Here is a 25,225-nt window from a genome sequence, read left to right as displayed (position 1 = left end):
TTGTGATGTCAAAATGAGGTCACTAGCCAACACAGGTTGAGAACCACTGCTGTAGAGGGAGACCGGTTCTGCTGCATTGCAAGAGGTCATAATAAAATTTAAAGGTATGATAAAAGAGAGATGATTCCTCATTTTATTATTTGGCACTAAGAGAAGGTCCAGCTGGACTGGGAGACAGCAGCAGCATCTCTGCCTGGTAAACCCGTAATGTATTAGAGAATTAGAAGGTGTGTGTACCGTGCACAGACGCAGCTGATACTCTCTCATTTGCTCTGCTGCTTTCAACAGCTTGCACTTTTTGTGAGCCACACAAACACGACGAATGTTGTCCCCTGCAGTGAAAATATGCTGATGCTGAGCCACTCTGCTTGACGTAATTGCATTAGTATGTTGTGACAAAGCAGTGTTTGACCAGTGACACAGGACAAAGTCACACACTGGGACACCCAGCAGAGGAGAAGATGTATGCACAGCGGCCCCTCTGTTTGTCAGGGGCCGTGTCAGAGACTGACGGGACGCTGTGTGACAGCCAGAGTCATGCACTAAGACATGTATTTAATCACAAGTGACACGAGAGGAAGAGGCAAAACACCGCTCTCTGACTTTGAGAAGTGCTGTAACGATAATTGATTGAGTGCAACTGCGGAGGAAGGATACAGAGCGCTGCCCCGCCTTCACCACATCTGGACATGAACCCACAGCCGCACACACACACACACACAGACCTTAATGGCTTCCACGGAGTCGTATTTGTCCAGTTTGTTGATGTGGTTGGTGATGCTGGTGTTGAGCGGAGCCGCCGAGATGGGGTGGATGACGGTGGCGTCATGGGACTGCTGCTGGTATCGCTGACAGTACGAGTAGACCAGCAGTGTCACCAAACAGCCCAGGATGGAGCTGCTGAGGCCCACGGCGATCATGTGGAAGAGGTTGAAATCTGGAAGATGACAGAGAGACAGCGGGACACACAGAGGAATAAAGACAGAGAGAGAGGGAGGACATGACAGGGTGAGAACGAGGTTGGGGGGTAATTCTCTCTCAAATTATAAGTAGAATTGGTAATTTAACCTGCAATTCATATGGTAATGAAGAGAGTATATGGCAATAAAAGACCCCTCTGGTCTGATGATGGAAATAAAGAGTATTTGTCTCGTAAAAAGATGTAATACAAAACTGCGCATCTAGCATTAATATGCTATGCTATGTTTTATTTACATCCCGCACACATTGGCCGATATTACCAAAAGAATGTCTTGTTAGTTCTCAGATGTACGGTCACTGGGTTTAATTTTCTTTTCAAAGGAAACATTTGCATTAACGCGCTGCTGTATCATTAACACAGATGTAAAAAAAAAAACCCATTAAAACAGAGAGTGCTACGTGTCGTTATCCTTTAAATGCAGGCATCAGCATTAGCATCATTTTATATTTATTTAATACCCCTCAATCAAAAACACATTTTCAAAAAGTTCCTTATATGCGATAAAAACTGTAGTTTAGAGAATTGTTTTTGATTTGTTTGAAAACCAAATTAAGTCGATGAGTAAAAACTCCTATCGAAAAAGTTTCCGATTCCATGATTTTACTTTTATTTCATTTTGGAAAGTGGGCATTTCCCATATGGCTGCATATTTAATATTCTTCGTTTATAAACACATGTATTTATTTTCAACTATTAGCATAAGACTAAATTAAATTGAACTTGAACTGCGGGGCAAATACTGTTTCTTCTGCTACAAACTATTAATTACTTTCGCTTGGAAAATATTCTTCCCCACAGACTTTGCTTCATAGACACAAACCGGGGAGAGTGATAATTTGGGTGTTATTTCCATGTGCGGAGTACGAGTTATTTACAGACTGCAAACAGCCTCCAAGCAGCTTAAAAATAACAGTAAGATCACTCTGATGCCTGTGTACGGGGGAAACGCGGGGCACAAAAGGTCCCTGAAGCCTCTCTGCTCCTGACGTAGCTAATTGCTTCGACTGCAGCACAACAGTCAAAGTGACTTTACTTTTCTACTTGACTTTTCATCAACTCAGGACATTTTTTTTTCATATGTACTTTGGATCGCTGGCAGCAAGAACAGACAGATTAAAGTGATTTTTATCGACTGGCTCACAACGTAACTGTTTTAACAGTGAAGGTAACTCACCGTAGCCAGTTTCCAGGTCTTAGATTTTTTTCAGTATTTTAAATATAAATGGTAAATAGGAAGGATCGAAAGGACTGAAAAGTGTTCAATTTCTCATTCAATTTACTTTAAAATATGTTGTGATGTTCTTTACCCACTGATATGATACAGTAAATGAAGTTACTGTACAGAACACAAGCAGGTGTACACACACACACACACACACACACATACAGGTAATCACATATTACCTCCACAGCGTCTCTCCTCCTGGCTGGAGTGTGCAATTGAGACTTCTGAGAAGGAAGAGAGAAAAATGTGGCGAAATTAGTGCCATCAAAATCACACATGATCCTGGTGTCATGAAAAATGTTGGGCTTTTAGAGGTGGAGATGAAAGGTGGCCTCCACACAAACTAAGTCATTGTAAAAAAAACTTCTAATCACAACTGTGGTACATGCAGTAGTTTCTGAAAAATAACAGCTCCTATTAAAGGTAATGAAGTCAAAGAAGCTGTTAATGAACCTTAATGGACTATCATTGCCATTAAAGCGTGTAAATGATAAGGCGTAATGGCAAATGGGTAACCGGGTATGAACTCCTGAAAGGTTTTCCATCCTGGCCCAAGGACACTACAGTATTTGTGAATATTGTGTACATGCAAACATTACGTAGCAGTTGCAGTGTTCCCGGTGTAAAAATGTGAATGACAAATGATCCTTTGTCTAAGGTTTTAATAATCGGTGCGGCACATTGATCGATGCTCCTGGGTGTCTCACATTACTGGTTGTCAATAGGGAGATGCCTGTCTCGGCAGATACCAATACTAATGGTGTGTGTGTGTGTGTGTCTGTGTGTGCGTAAAGGAGATGTGACCACACTCAAGATGCAACAGCTTTGTTTCTGAGACTGAAGAAAGATGAATTAGTGTCCTCTATAATAATCTCAGAGTTGAATGATTTTTAAATATGAAAAATAGACGAGTGTTGGTGTCTGAGAGACAAGGCACGCAAACTGACCACAGCCTGATATTTTTCTATCTTCCCTCTGAGTGGATTAAACTCCAAGACTAATAAATAATAACTTTATTTCACCTTTCACCTTTATTTGTGAAAAAAACCTAGAAGGTAAAAGTTCAAGTAATTTCTACAGCAGGAAAAATATATTAAATTTCAAAATTTTAAGAAATACTTTTTTATTTTAAAGCATGTTGAATAGGTGTAAAATTTGTACATTTTAATATGAGTGTAATCAAATTACAACTTGCACAAAACTTAATTCTGCATTAACTTCCACCTACTACGTACATACATCAGAGTGATCAGAGTGACAAGCCTGCTGACATTTACAGGTTCCTAACAAAATAAAAGGTTCCCACACAGTGTGTTTAATGCTGTAAATCTCATTAGAAGGAAGTGTGATTACACAGAGGAAATGGAAATAAAACACTTCGACGTCTGAAAAAAAGTAAAACTGCAGGGGTAAGTGCTTTTTTGCATGGCCTGACAAGACGCTGAGACTCATAATGAAAACTAATATAGCAGCAGGATTATTGGAATGAGCGGGAAGGCTGCCCTTAAGTGTGGCACGCCAGCTCACACCCCCATATAATCGTCTACTGCACTCAGGAGCCCTTGAGCAAAACATGAATACCATCTATTCCCGGACGTGCTGTCCTGTCGCTGAACCTGACCTCTGACCTGAGATGTTTCCCTTCAAGGGTTTGACTGTGTATTTCATTATCACAGGATACTTTTGGAATGAAATGAAGAATTGCCGTGGGCGTAGGCTGGTGGGTAGTGCAGACTGTGCAGGTGGTGAAGTCCTGCATGAACGCACAAGATATTACTAAAAAGGAGTGTGTGTGTGTGTGTGTGTGCGCCCATTTAGGCAACTGTACCAAGCTAATACAATAAATGGGCGTGTGCGTGTGATTACCAGGTATGAAGTTGGAGTCGGGAGAGCAGGGCCTGGTCTCACTGTTGTTTCCTGAACACTGGTTTCCAGTGGGGAACAGGACATCACAATGACGCACACGTAGCTGGGCTCCGTTGGAGTCGCAGTGGGACCACTCGGACCAGCTGGACCAGCTCTCTGGAAATGGCAGTGACAGCAGATTTCACAGTCTGTCCAGCCTGTACACACATCTGTGTGTGTGTGAGCTCTATTAGCTTATGGCTGACCTTAACTGCAAATAAGTCATGCATGAGTGACCTCTGAAGGGGCCCAGAGAATTAGAATGGAGCCTAGGATGGATTTATCACATGCAGTGTTTACCTGGACAGGGCTGTGTGTTGCACAGAGCTTCTTCAGTGTGCAAGCCCAGGCATATGTCCCCTCCATAGGCGGGAGGGGGGTTGCTGCAGGTTCGGGTCCTCATGTAGTGTCCGCCTCCACATGTCACAGAGCATTTGGACCATGAAGACCAGCAAGACCAGCTGCCATCAACTAAACCCAGAATATCAGTTGTTAAATTGCTTATATTTTGCTTTTTACTACTCGTGCTCATAGCGTAAGATGGCGCAATGTACACAGAACATGTGTACACGTCCTAAAAATGCAATAAAATAGTAAAACTGTGGCTTCATGATCCACTTAAACCTTTATATATCAGACAAAAGGACATCATATTTTTAATAGTTTTGCTCTTAAGAAATCTATTTTGTTCAACATAAACACTGAAACACTCAGGTTGTAAACGGTCAAAACAAGAGACATTTAGTGACGTCGAGCCAAATTATTTAAAGAAAAGGGGAAGTGACTATGATTTTTTTTTTTTTTACAATTTGTTCAACAAATAGAATTTACAGAACAAATCCAATGGAACAGAGTTTTCTTTGTCCTAATTCCTGATAAATAAAGGTTTAAATGAACTGCTAAATAACACATTTCCATTTTTATTGCATTTTTTAAATGCATACCAACGTCCCTGGTAATGCTGGTTTCCAAGTTTGACAGGACATTGAAGCAGTTGTTTGTTTGTCATAAAATCTTTTCCACACTGCACTTTGTGTGTTCTCCAGGTTCCAGGTCATTTCCAAAGACAATTTTTTCTCAGCGCTGAGTGATTGGAAGTCGTCTCAGCCTTTTTCAAATGGTGGTGCATGACAGATAAATATGAGCTAATTTGAATATGTATGCATGGGTGTGTTAGTGTGTGTGTGCGTTAATAAAGATCAATGAAGCAGCGCAATTTGTTATCATTATTCCTCCCCTCATTATGTACCAAATGGGAAGCAAGTGACGGTTAAAACAGCAGGAAAATCATGACAGAATCAGAATACCAAGAAAACATATAAATACAAGGAGAGAGAGAGAGAGAGAGAGGAAAGGAGGGGACAGATAAGAAAGAGGGGAGCAATAAAACCGGGGCGATGTTTGTCCGTGAATCTCAACAGAGGTAAATATCCTTCACCAATCATCTGGATAAAACCTGTCTTCATTTTGGCACAGAGAAATTTCCTTTTTCAAAACCACTTGAGAATTGCTTTTAAAGACCTGAGGATAGCTGGCAGCACTGTGCAGGTAATTGAAGTTGCTGATGCTTTTTGTCATCTCAGTGTGATTTCTCTATCACACACCGACGTATAAGTCAATACTGGGCCTGCTATGATGAATCGACTCATCTCAAGCACAGATGCAAGAAAAACATACAAATTCATTTGTTTCAAAATCCAGTGGATGGCAGAGTTAACACCTCCCTCCTTTTTTCTTACTCCTTCATGGCACGATAATATACTTAACAACACTGGATTTGCAGTAGGAAGATTACGATTGGACTGGCAGCTTGGTCTATACGCCTGGAAATAATATCTCACCTTCAGCAGGATCCTAATTGAGTATGTATTAGTATTCACTGCTACTCAGCCTGCTGGGTTAAGTCAGCTCCTTTGGGGGACAGGAGTGCAGAGTTGTTCATCAACATACTCCTGCTATTGTTTTATTACAGTCAACATCCCAGAATGGTTGCATTACATGTATTAGCATAGTGATGCGCAGCAGAAAAATCAAAGAACATTTGAGGAGCGGAGACAGGGGTAGAGCCCTGCTGGATAAAACAAATCTGATGTTCTCAGATCCAAAGTCTGCATTCCAGCGAACAGCTAATAACAGCTTACACTATTAGCGGCTGAGCTCGAGCTGCTGGTGAGCAGGAACGACAGGCGGGCTTGCTGCACAAATATAGTTTTGATCGGCTTTCAGTCTGTCTGTGGTGCCTGGTGGGGTGTGTGACGACGGATCGTGGGGTGCAGAGGTAAAACAGGAGGATCTGAGGTTTTAAGAAAGATGCTTCAGAGTTTCTCCCAGGGGTTTGATTACTAATCATAGATAAAAAAAAAAGAAAAGCATCCTGCTTGTTTGCTTAGCACACCTGCTGGATATCAGGTGGGCTTGATATCCAACCCAGCACTGTACTTCCATTTTGAGAGAGAGAGAGATGGAAGTCGACTGTTGAAAATGCATTGTCTCAAGGCGTTTCACAACAGAGCAAGGCCTCCCAATGCTGGCAGCGTAATTACCCATCGATGTAATTACATGGTGAAACACCACTGGGATTCTTCCTTGGATTTATGGTGTAAATTGATTTTTTTTGTCACTTTTTATCTGCGACTGATTTCTTTCGTGATATTCATATTTCATGGCTGAAGGTTTTTCTTTATTTTACTGACCAGAGAAAGGATGAGTAGAGTGTGTATCAGTGTGAGAGAGAAGACAAGGCTGTGTCCTGAACGTCATACCTGGACATGGGGTGATGTTACACTCCTGGTACTCCTGCGCAGGTCCCACACAGGTCTGCCCCCCGTACTTCGGCTCTGGGCTGCTGCAGGTCCTCTTCCGACTGCGTATCCCTCGGCTGCAGTCTCTGCTGCACTGAGACCAGGAACTCCAGGTGGACCAACCACCGTTGACCGTGTGGCCAGACATCCTCCCGAGACGCAGCACCTCACCTAATAAAGGACAAGAAAATTGATTAAACCTCCTTAACATAACCGTGAGCTTTGGCATTATCTCACTGCAGTGACTCGTTTAAATTGTGTCTGTTGTTGTCACAGAGGACGTGGACGGTACGCCGTTGTTGACATGGCTGTGTGCATTTGTCTTGTAGAGAAAGACGAGGGCAGAGAGTTAATAACAGCTCTTGATGGAGGTGACTGCCTTCACCGCCGGAGCTCTAAAAGCTTCAGCTCCATTTGAGCGACTGGATTTTTATTTCTTTTTCAAATCTCTTGTTCTAGTTTTTTTTTTTTAACAATTTCGAGCAAGACAAGGACAGACACACAGAGGTGTAAACGAAGCTCGCTTGGTTAACGTGTAAACACTTTCCCTCGACAAACAACTAACTGGATGACAAACCTCTGGAGTCGTGTCAGGAAAGAGAGGAACAGAGCATTCCTGATGAAATATGAAGCCCTGATTTATATTAATCTCTAATTACTGCATGAATTAATCAGCAGTGTGGAGAGAGATGGAGAGAAGAGAGAACATGGAATGAAGCCTCCAGTTTTTTTCAAATTGAAATTGTTTTGCAGAGAATTCTAATCAAATTCCAGAGGAATCACAATCATTGTACGCGGCGGTCTTCTCTGATGGTTCACTGCTTTAGCTGGCCCGGCTACTATCACCCTTTTAAAGAAGCAGTTCAAGTCTTCTGGGTCTGTTCTGGTTGGGCTCTATGTCATTATGCACACTGGGGATATTTTATGCACTGCCTTAGAAGAAAAAAAAAATCTGTATGGCACATGGACAGCTTAGGCCAGCCATAGTACAACGACCTTCTTCGCTGATTCAGATTAGGATTTCTTTTCTAGTCATTGTAAGATTATTATGAAATTAGCTGTAACTGAGATTTCACCATGTTAAAAATAAGTTGAAAAAAAGAAAATGTGAATAAAAATACCTTACAAGAAATGTTATGTAATACACATTCACACAATATAAAAAAAGAATAAATTGTACATGACCCCTTAGTAGTATATGGACATGGATATATATTAGGACATGATAAATATTGCATATGGTTTCTATCCATCCATATCTTCTTAAATGCTGTCATTGAAATATATTTAAAAAGCTGAGAAAGGAGAAAACTTTGACTCTCTCTCTTTCATTCATTTTGCTTTCTGACGGGCTCTGTAATTTCTCCCATTACCATTTTCATCTTTTTGTCTGGTTCTGTCTCCCTGCCCTCCGGTCTGGCCTTGTTGCTGCTTTGTCAGCCTGCTCTTTTCACTGACAGTCATCATGGCACTGCTGCTTTGTATTCTCAGGGTGAAGACAGTGTGTTTACCTGACACAAATCCTCGACCTGTTCATAACTATGGTCCGACCTTGGCGGCGTGCGGGCCAACTCAACGCAGCATCAAGCTGGCCTTAAAGCTGACAGGCCCTTCGAGGGTCCGGCTCTTTATCGATTCTGAGTAGTCTGCAGCACGAACAGCATCGTCTGCCACTGTGACCCGCACCCTTTATCAATCCCTCCGTAACACAGGAGACTGCACTTCTGCCCAGGAGGAATAGCAATACTTCATAATCGTACTGCATTTACATGCAGACATGCAAACACACCTAAATGTCAGTGCACACCTCTGAACACCAACACTTAATTATGCTAATCCCACAACACAGAGACGCACGGGGCAAGGCTCACTTCATTTATTCAGGCTTGGGTCTGACATTGCTCTAATACACTGTGGGTATTGTTAATTCTCCCTCGCAGGAGCTGCCATCCCATCACCACAACAAACACTGTGGTACCCTCCTTCTCACACAGTTAGCAACTGGATCTATCGACCTGCACGCAGCCACAGAGAATTAATCTCCCCCTCCTGACGAGCCGAGCCGGGCCACAGCTAAGAGGGACACAGTGAGACATCCAGTCAACCCACTGTAAAGAAAGTAGGACGAAAAAATAGAAGTTCTTTACTCTCTCTCTCTCTTTTTTTGCCCAGCATCATAAACTGCTCAAAGGCACAGAACACCCTGTAAACAACAAACTGTGCGCACGTGTGTGTGTGTGTGTGTGTGTGTGTGTATGAGAGATCAAATAAAGTGAGTTAGACTGGTGCAATCCAACATGTTGTACAGTACAGGCACTGGAAGAAAAACAGGGGACAGAGAAGGAAAGAAGAAAATGAAAGGCGATGATCTCAAACAAACTCTCACACACAGATGTGAATCATATATTGGCTTTATAATTATTGATATCTCTATTTATATGACAGGAACAACAAGGGGTTCACTTTCCTGTCTCCTCACTTAAAAATAGTTTAGAACTTATCCAACATTGGACAAAATAAAGAATAAAAAATATATTTTACTGGTGTAAATGTGTGAAAAGCAGGAATTAATGAAAAAAACCAATGGCTTTGGTCAGCCTTGTGTCCAGACTGGTATTCACGACATCTCTCAGACAAAGCTGGTACGACCGCAAATGAGCTGTGGATACAAAAAAAAGAAAGGGTTGCCAACCTTCAGCTTTAGCAGGAGACACACTGCCAGCTCACTGTGTGAACAAAGATTTATCAACAAAAGATTAACACTGGGCTTCAGACACAGGGGAAACAGTGGAGAAGAACTTCTGCCAGAATGTTCCAGATTCTTCACTGCACTTTAATCCTTGAGAACTTTTCCTCCCTCCTTCTCCTCAGACCTCTTGAAAATCTTGAAAACCTTTTTTACGTTGACAACGTCTCACATTGGAAACGTGATCTACCTGACAGGTCTGCTCAGAGTGAGATTTTTAAATGATGCATATGTAAAATGGGAAAATGGAGGGAACGCCACGAAGATCAACAGCAGGCTATGTAGCAAAAACCCCAACAGTTATAATTATGTCAAGCAATTTGTGTTGTTTTAGCCCTCACTCCACTTCATTTACATTCCTCCTCCAGTCTCAGATGTCAAAGTACAAATTATATACTTTTATCACTCCTACTCTTTGACTTTCTTGTTTGACAACACACCACAGTGCTGCATTAGATTACTTTTAGCTTTGTTACACATTATCTCGCTCTTGAAAAGGACAATTTCTGTCACTCCTACCTGCAGCAAAGCGCACAGTTTAACAACAGAGCCGGAGCCTCTGTAAGTTAACTATGATGGATGGCTCTAATGTATGATGACAGTCAAATTTTTATCCAGTGGTGAAAATGGACGGAAACTAGCAGCTAGTTGGAGGGAGATAAATCACCTGGAGTCTGAGAATAATGGGCATGAACAAACAGAGCGATCAGGCTTTTAGCTGATAGGCCTTTTATGGTACTGTTTTATAATTGTGTTACACAGAATTTCTCTGTGTAATCTGAATCGGTGCTTCCTGTATTTTTAAGTGCAATAGATCTTCAAATATCCAAAGGCAGGACTGCAGAGGATTTGTTTTTCTTTAAAAAAAACTTCACTCAAACAAAACCTTTAAAGAAACTACTTCTAAATAAAAGGCAGGACTCAACCTTACTGATCAAACACATGGGGACACACTAACTGAATTTCATGTGAGTAAAGCTGGCACCTATATAAGATTTTACAATCCCTGACAGAAAAAACACACGCATGCCGCCTTTACCCTGGTGAGATCATGTGTGTGTATGTAGGACAGTATATTGTCTACAGAAAAGTCAAGGCATCAGTTTGGTAATAAAGGAGCACTTGCTTTTGGTAAGTGAGTTTCTCTGCTGCTCCCAACAATATATTCACATATATACAGTATAGCTATACACACAACACATATAAATATATAGTAGAATATATATAAAGTAAATATGGACAAAATAAAGAATAAAAAATATATTTTACTGGTGTAAATGTGTGAAAAGCAGGAATTAATGAAAAAACCAATGGCTTTGGTCAGCCTTGTGTCCAGACTGGTATTCAGGACATCTCTCAGACAAAGCTGGTACGACCGCAAATGAGCTGTGGATACAAAAAAAAGAAAGGGTTGCCAACCTTCAGCTTTAGCAGGAGACACACTGCCAGCTCACTGTGTGAACAAAGATTTATCAACAAAAGATTAACACTGGGCTTCAGACACAGGGGAAACAGTGGAGAAGAACTTCTGCCAGAATGTTCCAGATTCTTCACTGCACTTTAATCCTTGAGAACTTTTCCTCCCTCCTTCTCCTCAGACCTCTTGAAAATCTTGAAAACCTTTTTTACGTTGACAACGTCTCACATTGGAAACGTGATCTACCTGACAGGTCTGCTCAGAGTGAGATTTTTAAATGATGCATATGTAAAATGGGAAAATGGAGGGAACGCCACGAAGATCAACAGCAGGCTATGTAGCAAAAACCCCAACAGTTATAATTATGTCAAGCAATTTGTGTTGTTTTAGCCCTCACTCCACTTCATTTACATTCCTCCTCCAGTCTCAGATGTCAAAGTACAAATTATATACTTTTATCACTCCTACTCTTTGACTTTCTTGTTTGACAACACACCACAGTGCTGCATTAGATTACTTTTAGCTTTGTTACACATTATCTCGCTCTTGAAAAGGACAATTTCTGTCACTCCTACCTGCAGCAAAGCGCACAGTTTAACAACAGAGCCGGAGCCTCTGTAAGTTAACTATGATGGATGGCTCTAATGTATGATGACAGTCAAATTTTTATCCAGTGGTGAAAATGGACGGAAACTAGCAGCTAGTTGGAGGGAGATAAATCACCTGGAGTCTGAGAATAATGGGCATGAACAAACAGAGCGATCAGGCTTTTAGCTGATAGGCCTTTTATGGTACTGTTTTATAATTGTGTTACACAGAATTTCTCTGTGTAATCTGAATCGGTGCTTCCTGTATTTTTAAGTGCAATAGATCTTCAAATATCCAAAGGCAGGACTGCAGAGGATTTGTTTTTCTTTAAAAAAAACTTCACTCAAACAAAACCTTTAAAGAAACTACTTCTAAATAAAAGGCAGGACTCAACCTTACTGATCAAACACATGGGGACACACTAACTGAATTTCATGTGAGTAAAGCTGGCACCTATATAAGATTTTACAATCCCTGACAGAAAAAACACACGCATGCCGCCTTTACCCTGGTGAGATCATGTGTGTGTATGTAGGACAGTATATTGTCTACAGAAAAGTCAAGGCATCAGTTTGGTAATAAAGGAGCACTTGCTTTTGGTAAGTGAGTTTCTCTGCTGCTCCCAACAATATATTCACATATATACAGTATAGCTATACACACAACACATATAAATATATAGTAGAATATATATAAAGTAAATATATATATATATATATATATATATAATACACTCATATATATTTATACATATACATAATGCATATAAATTAGTGTATTTATATACAAATATATATTTATGTATATTCATATGTGGGTTAAGCTTAAAACATCTATAATCAGTGCAGCTCTATGTACCGTAATTGAAAAGTGAAGAAAACAGATTAAATGCCATTAAAACAACAGAAGAATTGATCTTTTCATTTCTAAATTCTGAACTTGCTCATCTTCCAAAGACACCTTCAAAACCCCTTGGTTATTGGCTGTTAGTTATTGTCATGATTTCTTGCAAACACGCTGAGCAAAGAGCGATTCTGTGCCAACTGAGGGGATTTGCAAATGACAGACAGTGTTAATTGCCTCTGCTGTCTTGAAAATTTGTTGACACAATGTTCCCAAAAATCTGCAGCAGTTGATAAACGGTACGCCGGGGCAGAGGTGAGACAGACAGTGTGTTCCTGGCAGAGCGGCTGTACCTTACAAATGTGGCGTCAAGGATAATTGCAGCGAGGTTCTGAACTCTGTCTGGCAGTAATCATGGCGGGCCATGGGTTACGTACGTTACAGACAGCGGGAGGCATAGAAGACGAGATCGTGTCATCAACAACTAAGAGAGAAATACTGTTCCAGGAAAAGATTTAAAAGTCAGGGCTTGGTGCACAAGAGTGGCTGTGCAAACAGTTGAAGACTTTTAAAGTCCATATGTCTACAGACATATATATATATATAAAATAAACAAAGTTGCAAATATTATATAAGCTATAAAAACCTGTCCATTTCACACTTAATCTGTTTGTAAACCTACACACCGTCTTCATGCTAACACCCATAGCAACAGAGATAAATATATAATATTGTACAGTGTCCACCTAAAGCACCCACGTCATAGAGATTAAGCAAAAGGAGGGAAGTTGTCAATGTACTAAATGTTTATAATCTGATAAATTAACTCTTTGTGGTAAGAATAAATAAAAAAAGATCTATTCTCACTGCCCCAGCCTTGATACAGCTGATGAAACACACACACGTCTCTTTCCTAGAAACAGACTCTGCAGAGACAGAAACAGACTTCAAGACTGCCAAAGGAAGTTCTCAGCTATTGTATTCCTGCTTCTTTCAGTGTAGATTTACAAAGCAGTGAAAGACAAAGAGGTGGAGAGACTGAACAACAGAAAAATAATAAGAATACTGGAATGGCTGTCATCCGTCACCAGCGTCTCCCAGCACTGTCCTGTGCCAACTGCTGTGTCCACATGTGACATCCTTGCAAAGGGAACTAATCTGTGGGCCACAAGAGAACCCTGGCCTTGATGCCAGATCATCTGAAGTGAAACACGTCACACTGCCACAATGCCACAATGCCACCCTTTCTCTCTGGGGGGAAAGAAGATGAAACCATCACTCACCGACATGAGACAGTAAGATGAGAAACTCACAACCTTCTGCATAAATGTGCCGTCTTTTGTCTTGTCGTGTTTGTTTCTGTCTTTGTGAGGGACAAACAGGGACTGACATCCAGAACTGCAGCAAAACAATAAATGAACTGAACTTCTTCACATTGGACCGATAGATTGATGAAAAAGATATTTGTGTCATTTAGAATGACATGTAGCAGTAGAACTATTTACATTTTTCAATGGACAAACTGACAACTGACTGATGTTTGTTAGTTTGTATAAATATCTAGTTTACTCCTAACCAATACTCCTGATTAGGAGTATTGGTTAGGAGCCTCATCTACCCACTGTAATAACACACAAGTTGCTGTATCATTATAGAGAAAGTCTAACGGTCGGTCTTGCTTCGAACTTGTCCCTGATGTTAAAATACCTCCAAACTGCTGACATTGTTGACCTTTATACAGCTACTGTTGTGGGGATTGGTTCAACTATAAACACAGCCAACATTTATCTGGGCAGTGTTATCATGTGGGACAGGCAAACACTAATTTCACTCTTATTAACTATGACTCAAATAACAGGTAATTTACATTTTATTAAGACATGATTGATTTGTGTGTGTGTGTGTTTTTTTTTAAATCAATGCAAACACTTCACCCTAATGATTTTCTCAGATGGTCTCAACATTCTTATCTGTCCCTCTTCTGGCCTGCTTTCCCTGAACCAGGCAGAAATTCAATAAGAAAAAATAGCTCTCAGTGGCGCCTGGGTTAAAGATGGTCATTGCTGGAGTAAGACGGTCAGCATTTTGTCAAGGATGCTTCGGCTCTTTTTTTGATGTTCTTAACAAAAGCATAGAAGCTGCGGTGGTTCAACTGGAAACCATTTCTGGAGACTGATGGACTTCTAGGACATTTTTATGTCTCCACTTCCTACCTGCCAGTAAGATATGGTAGCTATGAGTGGCTCTTATACCAAAACATTCACTTCGCACCGGGGTGACTGCTCTTCTGCCTCAACTCAGGCAACTCAGGTGTACAACAAAATTGCCGTGTTTGAAAACTTTGTGTTTGTTGCTTAAACTAGAACTAGTCTCCATAGAATAAGTGGCAAAGTGGCTCAGCACAAATCCTTGAGGTAATTCTCTGCTCACTAGGCGCAGATCAAGAAGTCCAATATCCAGTAGCAGATGCCTGGATCCATGCTAAGCAGCAACAGCTTCTCAATAAGCTGTTGTGGCAAAATTGTGTTAAATACAAAGCAACATCCCAGGGTAAGTACTCTCATTTTGAGAGCAGGGAGTGTGTAGATGGATGTGCAAACTAAGGGTAGTCTTAAACAAGTGTGGCCTGACTTTAAGTTTTTAAGATCATTAATGTTCTAGTCCTTTTATGAGTTCAGGCATCAGTGCTGATGCAGGACAGATACAGCATATCTTTAATAATGGCACATTTCAGACTCAAACTGGCTGTTAACTACAACTTAACTAACTCCTCTCTAGTGGCCGGTCGTTACTATGACCACCATAAAACTAGGGCTCTGATGCAGAGACACTAGACGCAGACGGGGTTAAGGCAAAAATCAATGTTTATCAGCAAAGCAAGCACTGGTACACAGAGGGAAGACAGGCAGGATGACTGTGGGGTACTGTATGAGGTGAACGGATCTCAGGGTAATGATTTCAGATTGTGTTCGTCTGTCTGATTTAAGACAGAAGATAAGGAGTCTGTAGATTAGAGAAAGTCAAACGATTATTTGATTTATTTTTTGGCTATTTTTGACTTAGAAAGAAGACTTTTTTAATTTAATTGGCAATACGAAGTATAATTTTTTAAAGTTAAATTATAATTATTTTGACTTTTACTGCATGTAGGTTCTATTAAAGTATATAATGAATCTGAAAGCCCCCAGCTGGAATTTAAAGACTGTGCATGAAGCTGTAGTTGCAGTGGTACACCAGAGATTTAACAGCTGTAAACACAACATAAAATATTAAACAAAAATGCACAGAGGAACATCAAGGATGCTAGAATTAAGATGCCAGAACAGATCTTTCTTTTTTTTTTGAAGGTTTACAATGATGATATATAATTATGATGCATTGTATTCATGTCTTCTGCTATAATTGCAAGATTGCTGCAAATTATCTTTCTCATTAAGGACATACAGCCATCAAGTGTATACTAACAGCCCTCTTTAAGGATTACTGTCATATCAATTGACATCTTAATGGAGCCAACGTTGACCTAAAACAACAATCATAACGTCTGCGTCGATGACTGTAAAAGTGGGGATTTATTAGATTCTGGCATCGTATGAGTCACAGCCTAATGGGAAAAATGCACCGGGCAGAGAGGATGCAAACATCCATTCCACTGTGTACACCACCTTGTTCACATGTGTGTTAACGCATTAATATTATATGAAGACATACCATAAAACCGTGAGCATAACAGAAGAATACAAATGTAAAGGAAAAGGTGTATAGGGACATTTAAAAATATATGGTTAATCAGGTATTTATGGAAATGTTGATTTTTTTTCTCTATCTCTTTGAGACGTGAGAAATGATAAAAAGGACGGAACGGTGACAACAGCGGCAGGGCTAATCAGTGGGCGTACGAGACAGCAGCGGTTTTCAAATTACTACAGATCTTAAGTAATTAACTCACTTAATCATCATCATTAGGCTAAGATCACTGAAACGGAACAAGTCAGTATGTTATACAGTTTTTTTTGCATAATAAAGATCGATAGAGATCTTAATACCAGAGACACTGCAACGCAAAAGACAAGAGAAGCTGGGAGGAGATCAGGAGCATCAGTGGAATATCAAATATTCTCTTAATCTCAACAGTGATAAACGATTACTCCTGCGACTCCCAGGTGTGTGTCACTTTACCCACAGCTGTAACTCTGAATACAATTCACACACTCAAATGTCGGGTCACAAACATTCCAGCATTCTGTCAAATTAAAGCGGAGCGAAAACGATCTAAGACAGCAGGGTAGGCTTTTTTCCACAGAGAAGAATGAGAGCCATCAGTGAGACAGCTGAGAGTCTGAGAATAATTGTTCACAGTTCATGCATCGGCTTTAAATGAGAAAAACAAACAAGCAAACCATAATGACACCGTGCGCTGTGGGGCGCCAGCTCCCCACTAGTCTACTGAAATAGTTACTCACTGCCCCCACTGAACAAGCCATTATTATGCTGTTCATATTAAAAATTAAAGATAATTTAGTCATATTTTCAGTGTTTTCCTCTTGTGATTGTCATTAACGCTGTAAATGCTTTGAAAAGCATGTAACAACACATTAACTTAGCCGGAGCAGAATGCCTCGGTTCAACATGTGCACGTTTGTTCACTAGTGAATGGTGAGCATGAGGTCATTAAGACAAGACAAGAGAAATGTAGCTTTTTAGTGGCATCAAAAAAAGGTTGTAGATCTCTGTATGGGGAATGGAGACCTGTCCAGATGTGTTTTGGCTTTGGGGGGCTACTGTTCAAATGACCAGGCTGATGTCATTTACCTACATTCAAAACATTAAATATATATTTACTCATATAAATCAAACATACTTCATGTTTACGTTGTATGTTGGGATACTGATAAAATGCATGTAGCACTCTGGCACAGTAGGATTGAATTCTTACAGTACATGGTCACTACTACACACTACAGAAGTATATATATATATTTAAATTTGAATTGCTCATGATCTATTGGTGGGTCATGACCTTCAAATCTGACCAAACTCAGCTTTCCACTTTTTTACTGCACTCATCAGTTTTGTCCCTATGCTGAGACGACCGCTCGCTTCAAGGAAAGTTGACTGTCTTCCCCAGGGCTCAGGTCCCACAGTCCAAATACTTCCATAGATAGAGGACATATTGAAAAATCCTTCAAGTGCACTCACATACAGACAAAGACACACACATACAGTGCACACCAAAACCTGGCAAGTCCATCTGCCCACTGCCCCAATCACAGGCGGCAACACAACAGTGCTCTGCAGATGGATGGCAGGTTTGATAATGGTGGAAATGAACAAGGGGATCAGTGGAGCCTGTCCTGCTTTTTTTTCTTTTTCTTTCTGGTGTTATGACTTAAAACTGCTTTGAGAAGTGAATCATATTGAAGTCTGGAGATGAACAATCAACCTGGGACAAGGGTAGAACAGCACACAGAGGCCATGAACACCTCAATAGATCCTGCCTTCATTCAGGCAGTAACACTGCAGCTGCAGTGAAACTGTCCTTCTTTTTGAAGAGAATGATATTGTTTCATATTTTAGATTGAATTTTTAACAAACGCATGGTGGGGCGAAAAAAAAAAACACTTTTTGAGTGAAACAGTTTTGACATTGGAAAGACATTTGTTTGATTAAAAAATACAAAAAAATACAAAAGGAAAATGAATTAAAGAAATACCCTTTTGATGTCATTAATTTCTTTTTTTCTTCTTTTTTACAAGGACTTTTTTTGCATTTGGAAAATACATGGCGGCAAAAACACAGCAGCAACTTTAATGGATGTTGTAGCGTTGTGTGTCAATAAGGGAGGAATTTTAAGTGAAGATAAAAAGCATTTATTAATAAGTAAAAATCAATGACTCTTTAAGATTTTGAACAGAAGCAGCACTTGAGTAGAATTTCAAAATCCCAAAAAAATGTTCAGATTAATTTTTAATTTTCTGATAATCACACTGTGACCTCAAAGAATACATTCATTTATTTTTCATTTAATCCATGCATGGAAATATTGTTTGTGTTCTACATAAAGATCATGACATTTCTGTGTTTATGAAGTCTCAATACTTAGAATAAGAAAAAATAAAAGTGAATAAGACCTGATGTAAGTACTAGAAACTAATAGAAACTAGGATTGTTCAAATGAAAATGTATATCACAATAATCAACTAGTGAAATTAATCCCTTCCTCTAATGAACAGTCGATAGCCACGTCATTTACACACACTGTGTGAAAGATTTTTTTTTCACCAAAGCACTTTGCTTTAAATACACTTTCAATTCCCAAAATTCCCAAAATTCCCAAATCCAGCATAGTGCATCGAGAAATGACTCACACAAGAAAGGAAACAGATGCTGTAGGTTATTTGATGGATTCTTAATCTATTAAAATGATTAACTCTAGTTCCATCATTAATCTGTTTGTATTGACTTATGTTTGTCATATTTCTATGAAAAATAAAAGTTTTAATTCGACCTCCAGTCGTGCTGGTGCATAGTTTGCACCTCGGTGAGCTACGTTAACAGTGTTTCTCATTTTCAGTGTTTGTACACTGGTTGTTTAACACATTGGAGCCACCTTTAGTGCGACACATACGTCTCCATCTGTCTGCTGTCGACTGCTTGACATTCAACGACACAGATGGACACGTTGCCAAAAGTGATGGCTGTAAAAACAGGCTTCACTTTTCAAACAGCTTAATTACGGCAAAACTAAACTGTTATCATTTTTTTTTCTCATGGTGAAAACGCACAGTGTTTGCCACTTCACTAATTGGAAGAAACAGGAACCTGTCAGCTTGATTGTTCACAACTGGAATGTGTGACTTTCACTCTTAAAGGACCGCGGTCCACGTGAGGGTTTTCTCACCGCACTGATTTAATCCTTCACTGGGAACATTGAAGTGTGGGCTTCAGAGTGAGAAGAGAACAACCTGTACCTGACAGAAAGAAGTTTAATAATCAGAAATGTAAACGACAGGCAGATGAGAGCTGAGAGAGTCCCACTGATAGTGTATATTACGGCCAGCCTCTGTGATTACTTCTGTGTGGCAGCAGCAGACTGCCCACAGCCACACATGAACTCAGAGTAATGGGAGGGTGCAGTAGCTCAGCCAGGCGCTAACTCGAAAAAAAGCTCTACGTAAGAAACTGTGCTTTTCACTGAGGGCCACTGCTGTACAGTACAGACACATTAAGTGATGCCTTTGACTCTGGTCTGCTGTGATGTGGTGCCACCCAGCCCTTCTCCCCCTCTAATACGGTTCCACTTGACAACATAAACAACGTCTCAATTAGCGGGCTGTTTGTACAGACGTTTACAGCGTTTAATTCACCCCGGGTGTGGCCCGACCAAGACTATGTGGTCCACGGGCAAAAGGGAGTGAGAGTTTGTACTACTGGGCTCGACTATGACTGTGTGTACACAAGTGCAATAGGAGGCATGGAGGATCTAAAATTAGTTGTCAGCAGCTGATCAGCTCAGTTGTTCTGGAATCCGTTAACACTTCTAATGCTTTGATCCACAGATAAGGTTTAAGAGCGAAGGCAGCATCGACATGAGAGCGGATTAAGACAGAACTTGTGAAACTTTTTTGAGGACAGCGGAAAGAAAAGTTGGAGGAATTGAGAGGGGAAAAAAATCTAATGAACAACAGACACACAGGGAGAAGGAATAGCTTGAGGCAAGAAGGCCAGTAACTAGCCTGCAGAGAGACACAAAAGCCAGTTGGAGTGAGATAAGAGAAACGTCCAGAGGCTGAGATAGCTGGAGAGAGAACTCTTCCACTCACTCACCATCAGTGGAGCAGCCCGTGGATCCATCACTGGAGCAGTAGCGCATCTCAATCCTCTGTCTTCCCACTTCTAAGAGGCTGGGGTCTGGGATGCGAGCTTTGCACGTGTAGCGGAAACGCTGCTCGTAGTGGCCGCCGTTGTCGGAAATGTTCACAGGTGTCCAAGGAGTCCAGGGTGTTGTTTTCTTCAGGTCAGGACAGGGCAGGGTGTTACACGGCTGGTATTCCTGTGGGCACAATGAGAGATGTTTTAAAAACATTCAGTTTGAGTCTAGTCAAACTTGAGATTTTACTGCAAGGATATTTATAAGCAGATAAGAAGCAGTATAAAAAAAGATAAACACCAATAAATGCTTGTCTAATTTCTACAGAAATATTTTCTACAGAAATCATAACAGACCTGAAATAGCTTTTAAAAACATCAAATTAGTTTTATGAGAGAAATAATGAACCTTTTTTTGGAGGCTTTTCTATTTGATTTCTTGATTCCAGTTCTGTCATTTATACAATGCCCCCTCCTCTGTACACCTCTGATTAAAAGCAGCTCTGTTTACTTGTCCCTGACCGACACGTACACAGTGACTCCAGCAAGGCTATACATGGAGAGAGGCAAATAAGCCAGCGTGAAGGGGTCGACGGTCTAGTCTAATTTATGTGTGATAGGATGAAGGCAAGAGAGAGGAGAGAGTGATAGGAAGGGAGGGAGTTAATAAAGGGAGGTGAAGACATGGAAAGAGAGAAAAGGAAGGCAATAATGCTGCTTCTTTTTTTCCATCTGCTTCTGACTCTTAGAGCCAGGGCAGTCGAAATGAAAAACACGTCACTGAAGCTCTAACAATATGATATGTGCTTCTCATTCTCCATGTACCCCTCCCCAACCCCACCATCCCTTCCCTCTGCAAATCAAAACTACTAGTCAAAAAAAAAAAATCCAGCATCTTCTGGGGCCACTGCTTTTGATGATGCGATTCCAGAAGATGAAAGGTGGATAATCAGTCAATGGTCTGGGCTGCATTTATGCAAAGCTAAATAAATAAGGAGGTGATGGTGCCGATGGATCTGGTGAAAATGACACCGGAGAGGAGAAGGCGAGATGACTGTCATTTTCTTCACCACTTGTTTATTTATGCTGAATGGGCCTTGAGTGACTGCCAGACCTTGACAAAATAAGATAAGAGATCCTTTCAGCCCATTCGTCAGCTTGTCACAGGGGGCAGGCAGACGGGTCAGCTGAGGAGAGCATTATACATCAAAAAGAATGTTTTGGTCTTTTTGGTCTCTATTCCCATTTATCTATTTATCTCCAGTCGTGTATATATATATATATATATAAATATATATATATAAATAATATATAAATATACAGTATATCTATTTTTTCTTTTCAACACAGTGTTCATAAGTTGCTTTGTGTCACATCCATTTCTTCCCTTTTCTTGCTCCTGTTGTGTTTATCACTGTTTCATCTCTGTCGCTGACGCTACACCTTCCTCTGTCTCTCCCTCCTCCGGCGGACTCTTCCTGCTCATCCTCCCTGGGGCAGCAAGGTTAAAAACACAGGGAGGATTTGGATTCTGTGAGGACTCTGTGATGAATGAGGGCGCCACCACCGTCGCTGCACTCCCTCCCCTCGCCCCCCCCCCTTCTCTCTATCTCCCCCAGTAATCATACCCAGACATTAATATTTAACATGATCACGTATCAGCGGCCATCCCACCGTCTCTGATCATCAGCCAATGAGGAAAAGGAAGATGAAAAAAATGGCGTGGCTTTGTTGATGCCTACAGTGTCAGAAAAACAAACGTGGTATGAATGGGAGAAAAAGGCAAACGATCTGTGGGTGTTTGTTGTGTTAAGTTGTTGAAGGTGGCCAAACACAATACATATATAATGAGGCTTGTCTAGTAAGCATTTTTTTCCCTCTCTCTCCCTGCACTCTCTGAGGATTAGTGTTGATGAACAGGGTTAAGGAGATAATTATTGGGATTTAAGTGAAACCTCATTCAAACTCTCCAGAATACTTTCACATCAACTCCAGCCAAACTTTAAATGTGTGAAATGATAAGTGAAAATGATTTGTGACTGTCGCGTTTTATACGTACATTTTTGTACAAAGTGATATTATTTTAACAAATGTCTTGAAAATCTATAGGGCTGATATGTCGGGGGTGTGATTGTACAAATTATCATAAAAAGTGTTAATTTTGACAGTCGGTTTTGACTCACTCTATACTGAATTGGGAGTTTTAATTTAAGTTATGTGTGTGTGAATGGAATTTTGACATTATTCCAGTTGACTAAATCTAATTGGATTTATTTGACCCCGAAGGCAACGAGAAAAATTTATCAATTTTAAAATAAAATAAACCCTCTGGTTATCAATTCTCCATTTGGCTTCTATAGCATTCAGGAGTTTTAATTAAAGATAACGTTTTGAACCATTGTTTTATTGAAGAAAAAAAATTGTATATAAAGTATCTGTTCAATGCTACATCACACTGTCAAAAATTGACCAGACTATTGCTGCTCAATCAATACAATTGGATGACCTTGGGACCAAATGTCCCATCTATCTTATTCAGTATTGAACAATGCATCCAAACATTTCATCCTCTACATTCACACCATCTCCTGACTTTCTATTTGGTCTTTGTTCGGTTTCTTCTTACAGAGAAACCACATTTGACTTTGACAAAAATCTGAAGTCAACACAATTAACACTGCACTGCCCTCCCTTAGTTTGATGAACACGCTGGTAAACCTTCAAATCAATACAATTAGTTAATGTAGGAGAACCAGACGGACAAATCAACTAAAGTTTGTTCAGTCCTGCAGTGTTTTTTTTCTCTGGACAGCATTATCATATATTATTGTCAGGTATCAACATTAGTGCTGCAGTGTTTCTCCCCTTTTGCAGTGCCCTCCACTTCTCTCTCTCTCTGTCTCTCTCTGCCTGTCCAACATTGGAGGTTCACATAGATGGAGGAGCAGGTGATAAAGGAGGCCAGAGCATCATTCATTAACAGTCACAGCAGCAGCAGCAGTGTGGGCTATGTTGTGTTTTTTCTATTTTGTTGCATTAGTTTAAACTGAAGAACTCTCAAGAGCCTTGTGTGACATCATGGTGCGACTGAGGCGACTGTTTGTTTGCTTGTGCTCTAACATTCATCTTTTAATGGCTCTTGAGAATGGCCTGGGCCCATAAAGAGAAAAATGGTGAACCATTACACCCACTAACAGTGTTTAAAAGATAGTGGACGCAGTTTAATGAGCCTCATTAAGGCCATTATAGCATGCAAATACAAAAATTACATTATATAAGAAAAAACAAAGATGATATAAAACTTTCACTTAATATTGTAGTTAAAACTGAGACCAAAAAACATTCAACTAAGTTAGCCATTCACATCAAGTGCATTGGTCATTTATCTGCAACAGAAAAGACTGAGTTGCATTTGGATAAAGATCAGACTGACTGTTGAGATACTACACCAAAAAGAAAAAAGAAAACAAGACACAATCAAAAAGTTCATTCTAGTTATTACCAGCTGCTATTGGAAGTTAACCAAACCCCAGGAACAAGTGGAACACAACAAGAGAAACAACGCTTCCGATGTTTCCAGTTTCCTTCACTCTGCTCACTGTTCAGTTCAATTCCAAAGAAATTAGACAAAAATGAAAACAAAGCAGAAAGCAGTGAGATGTGACAAGTGGCATGTGAAACACAAAATTGGATTCAATTAGTTTGCTGAATTCGACTCATATCTGCAAAAACCCCAGTGCCCTTCATTCTTCCCTCTGGGCTCAAGCTGTGTGCTCATTTTGTGCATTGTGGACAAATGGAAAGCAAAGATTTTATGGTGTGTCCCACACCTTCAGCAGACATCTGCTCAGAGTCTGACTGGAGGAGAATACAGGACATGATCTTTTAATGTCGGATGAGTACAGTCAATACAGGTGGGATGGTCAGGTGTGGGGGGAAGCCAACGTTTGTGAAGATGCTTAAAATTAGTAGCATTACGCCTCCCTAGAGCTGTGCGTAGTGTTTGCACAGTTATAAGTGTATGCATGGCTGAACTTTGGATTCAGGCAGTTTCTTATTTATTCTGTGTCCATCCACAAAGTTTTCTGCTCACTCTCTGGGTGTTCCATACCGAAAGAGAGGGAGAGAGAGAGAGAGAGAGAGAGAGAGAGAGAGAGAGAGTCGGGATATGGTGCAGGAAGTCTCAACTCCCAACCTCTTATTTTTTATTGAGAAATGCATTAATGTGGTTGGAGGGTGGAATATATTGCACATCTATACCTGTGTTTCCCTCTTCTCCCCCTCTCCCTCTCGCCGAGTGTCTGCGACACAAACAAAATCATATGCAGCAGCAAGTATATAGGTGTATATACAATAGACATGATACTACCTTGTACTATGTAGTACCTTGACGGTCATGTGACTGGACCAGATGTGAGACGTTAGACTGAATAATCACCTCCAGTCCCCACATCTCCATCCTTTACGGCGGAGTCAGTGGAAATGAAGGCCCTAATGTTCCTCCAGTCTCCGTGACACATCACTTTAATTAGCAGCGCCGACCAAAACACATTTAGTCAAACGTAGACTCCTCTCTCTGTCTGCCCACCCGTCTGACTTCATAATGAAGACTGCTGTCGGGCCGCTTGCACACACGCATGCAAACACACGCCGTACACACAAAGCCTAACAGAGAATAATAGAGAGAACGCACTGCTTGTGACCACACATAATTCTGCCTGCAAAAAAACATGCAGTGAATGGCTCTCAACTCACTTCATCACTGCTCCAAATCTCAGCTCCTCGCAGGTAAATACTGCACCTTTCAATATCATTATCATTACTTCTCCATGGCCAAAGCCTGACTTTT

General features: G+C 40.5%; 1 protein-coding gene across 2 annotated transcripts in view; it reads right to left on the bottom strand.

Annotated features, from left to right (window-relative positions):
- Positions 1-25,225, bottom strand: part of sema5a (sema domain, seven thrombospondin repeats (type 1 and type 1-like), transmembrane domain (TM) and short cytoplasmic domain, (semaphorin) 5A) — a 118,844-nt gene that overhangs the window by 6,282 nt on the left and 87,337 nt on the right. The window contains exons 17-22 of one of the 2 annotated variants that reach the window (XM_008307588.3): positions 20,335-20,560; positions 6,875-7,084; positions 4,413-4,583; positions 4,074-4,229; positions 2,387-2,431; positions 726-937 (exon numbers count right to left, since the gene is read on the bottom strand). In XM_008307588.3, coding sequence (XP_008305810.1) covers positions 726-937; positions 2,387-2,431; positions 4,074-4,229; positions 4,413-4,583; positions 6,875-7,084; positions 20,335-20,560 — 1,020 coding nt within the window. The remainder of the gene's footprint in view (positions 1-725; positions 938-2,386; positions 2,432-4,073; positions 4,230-4,412; positions 4,584-6,874; positions 7,085-20,334; positions 20,561-25,225) is intronic. The other variant, XM_025054394.1, reaches the window with a different exon arrangement.

Source organism: Cynoglossus semilaevis, chromosome 3 (assembly GCF_000523025.1).
Source record: "Cynoglossus semilaevis isolate Cse_v1.0 chromosome 3, Cse_v1.0, whole genome shotgun sequence".
NCBI classification, from domain to species: domain Eukaryota; kingdom Metazoa; phylum Chordata; class Actinopteri; order Pleuronectiformes; family Cynoglossidae; genus Cynoglossus; species Cynoglossus semilaevis.
The sequence above is the reverse complement of the archived record's forward strand: the minus strand, read 5'-3'. Positions and strand labels throughout refer to the sequence as shown.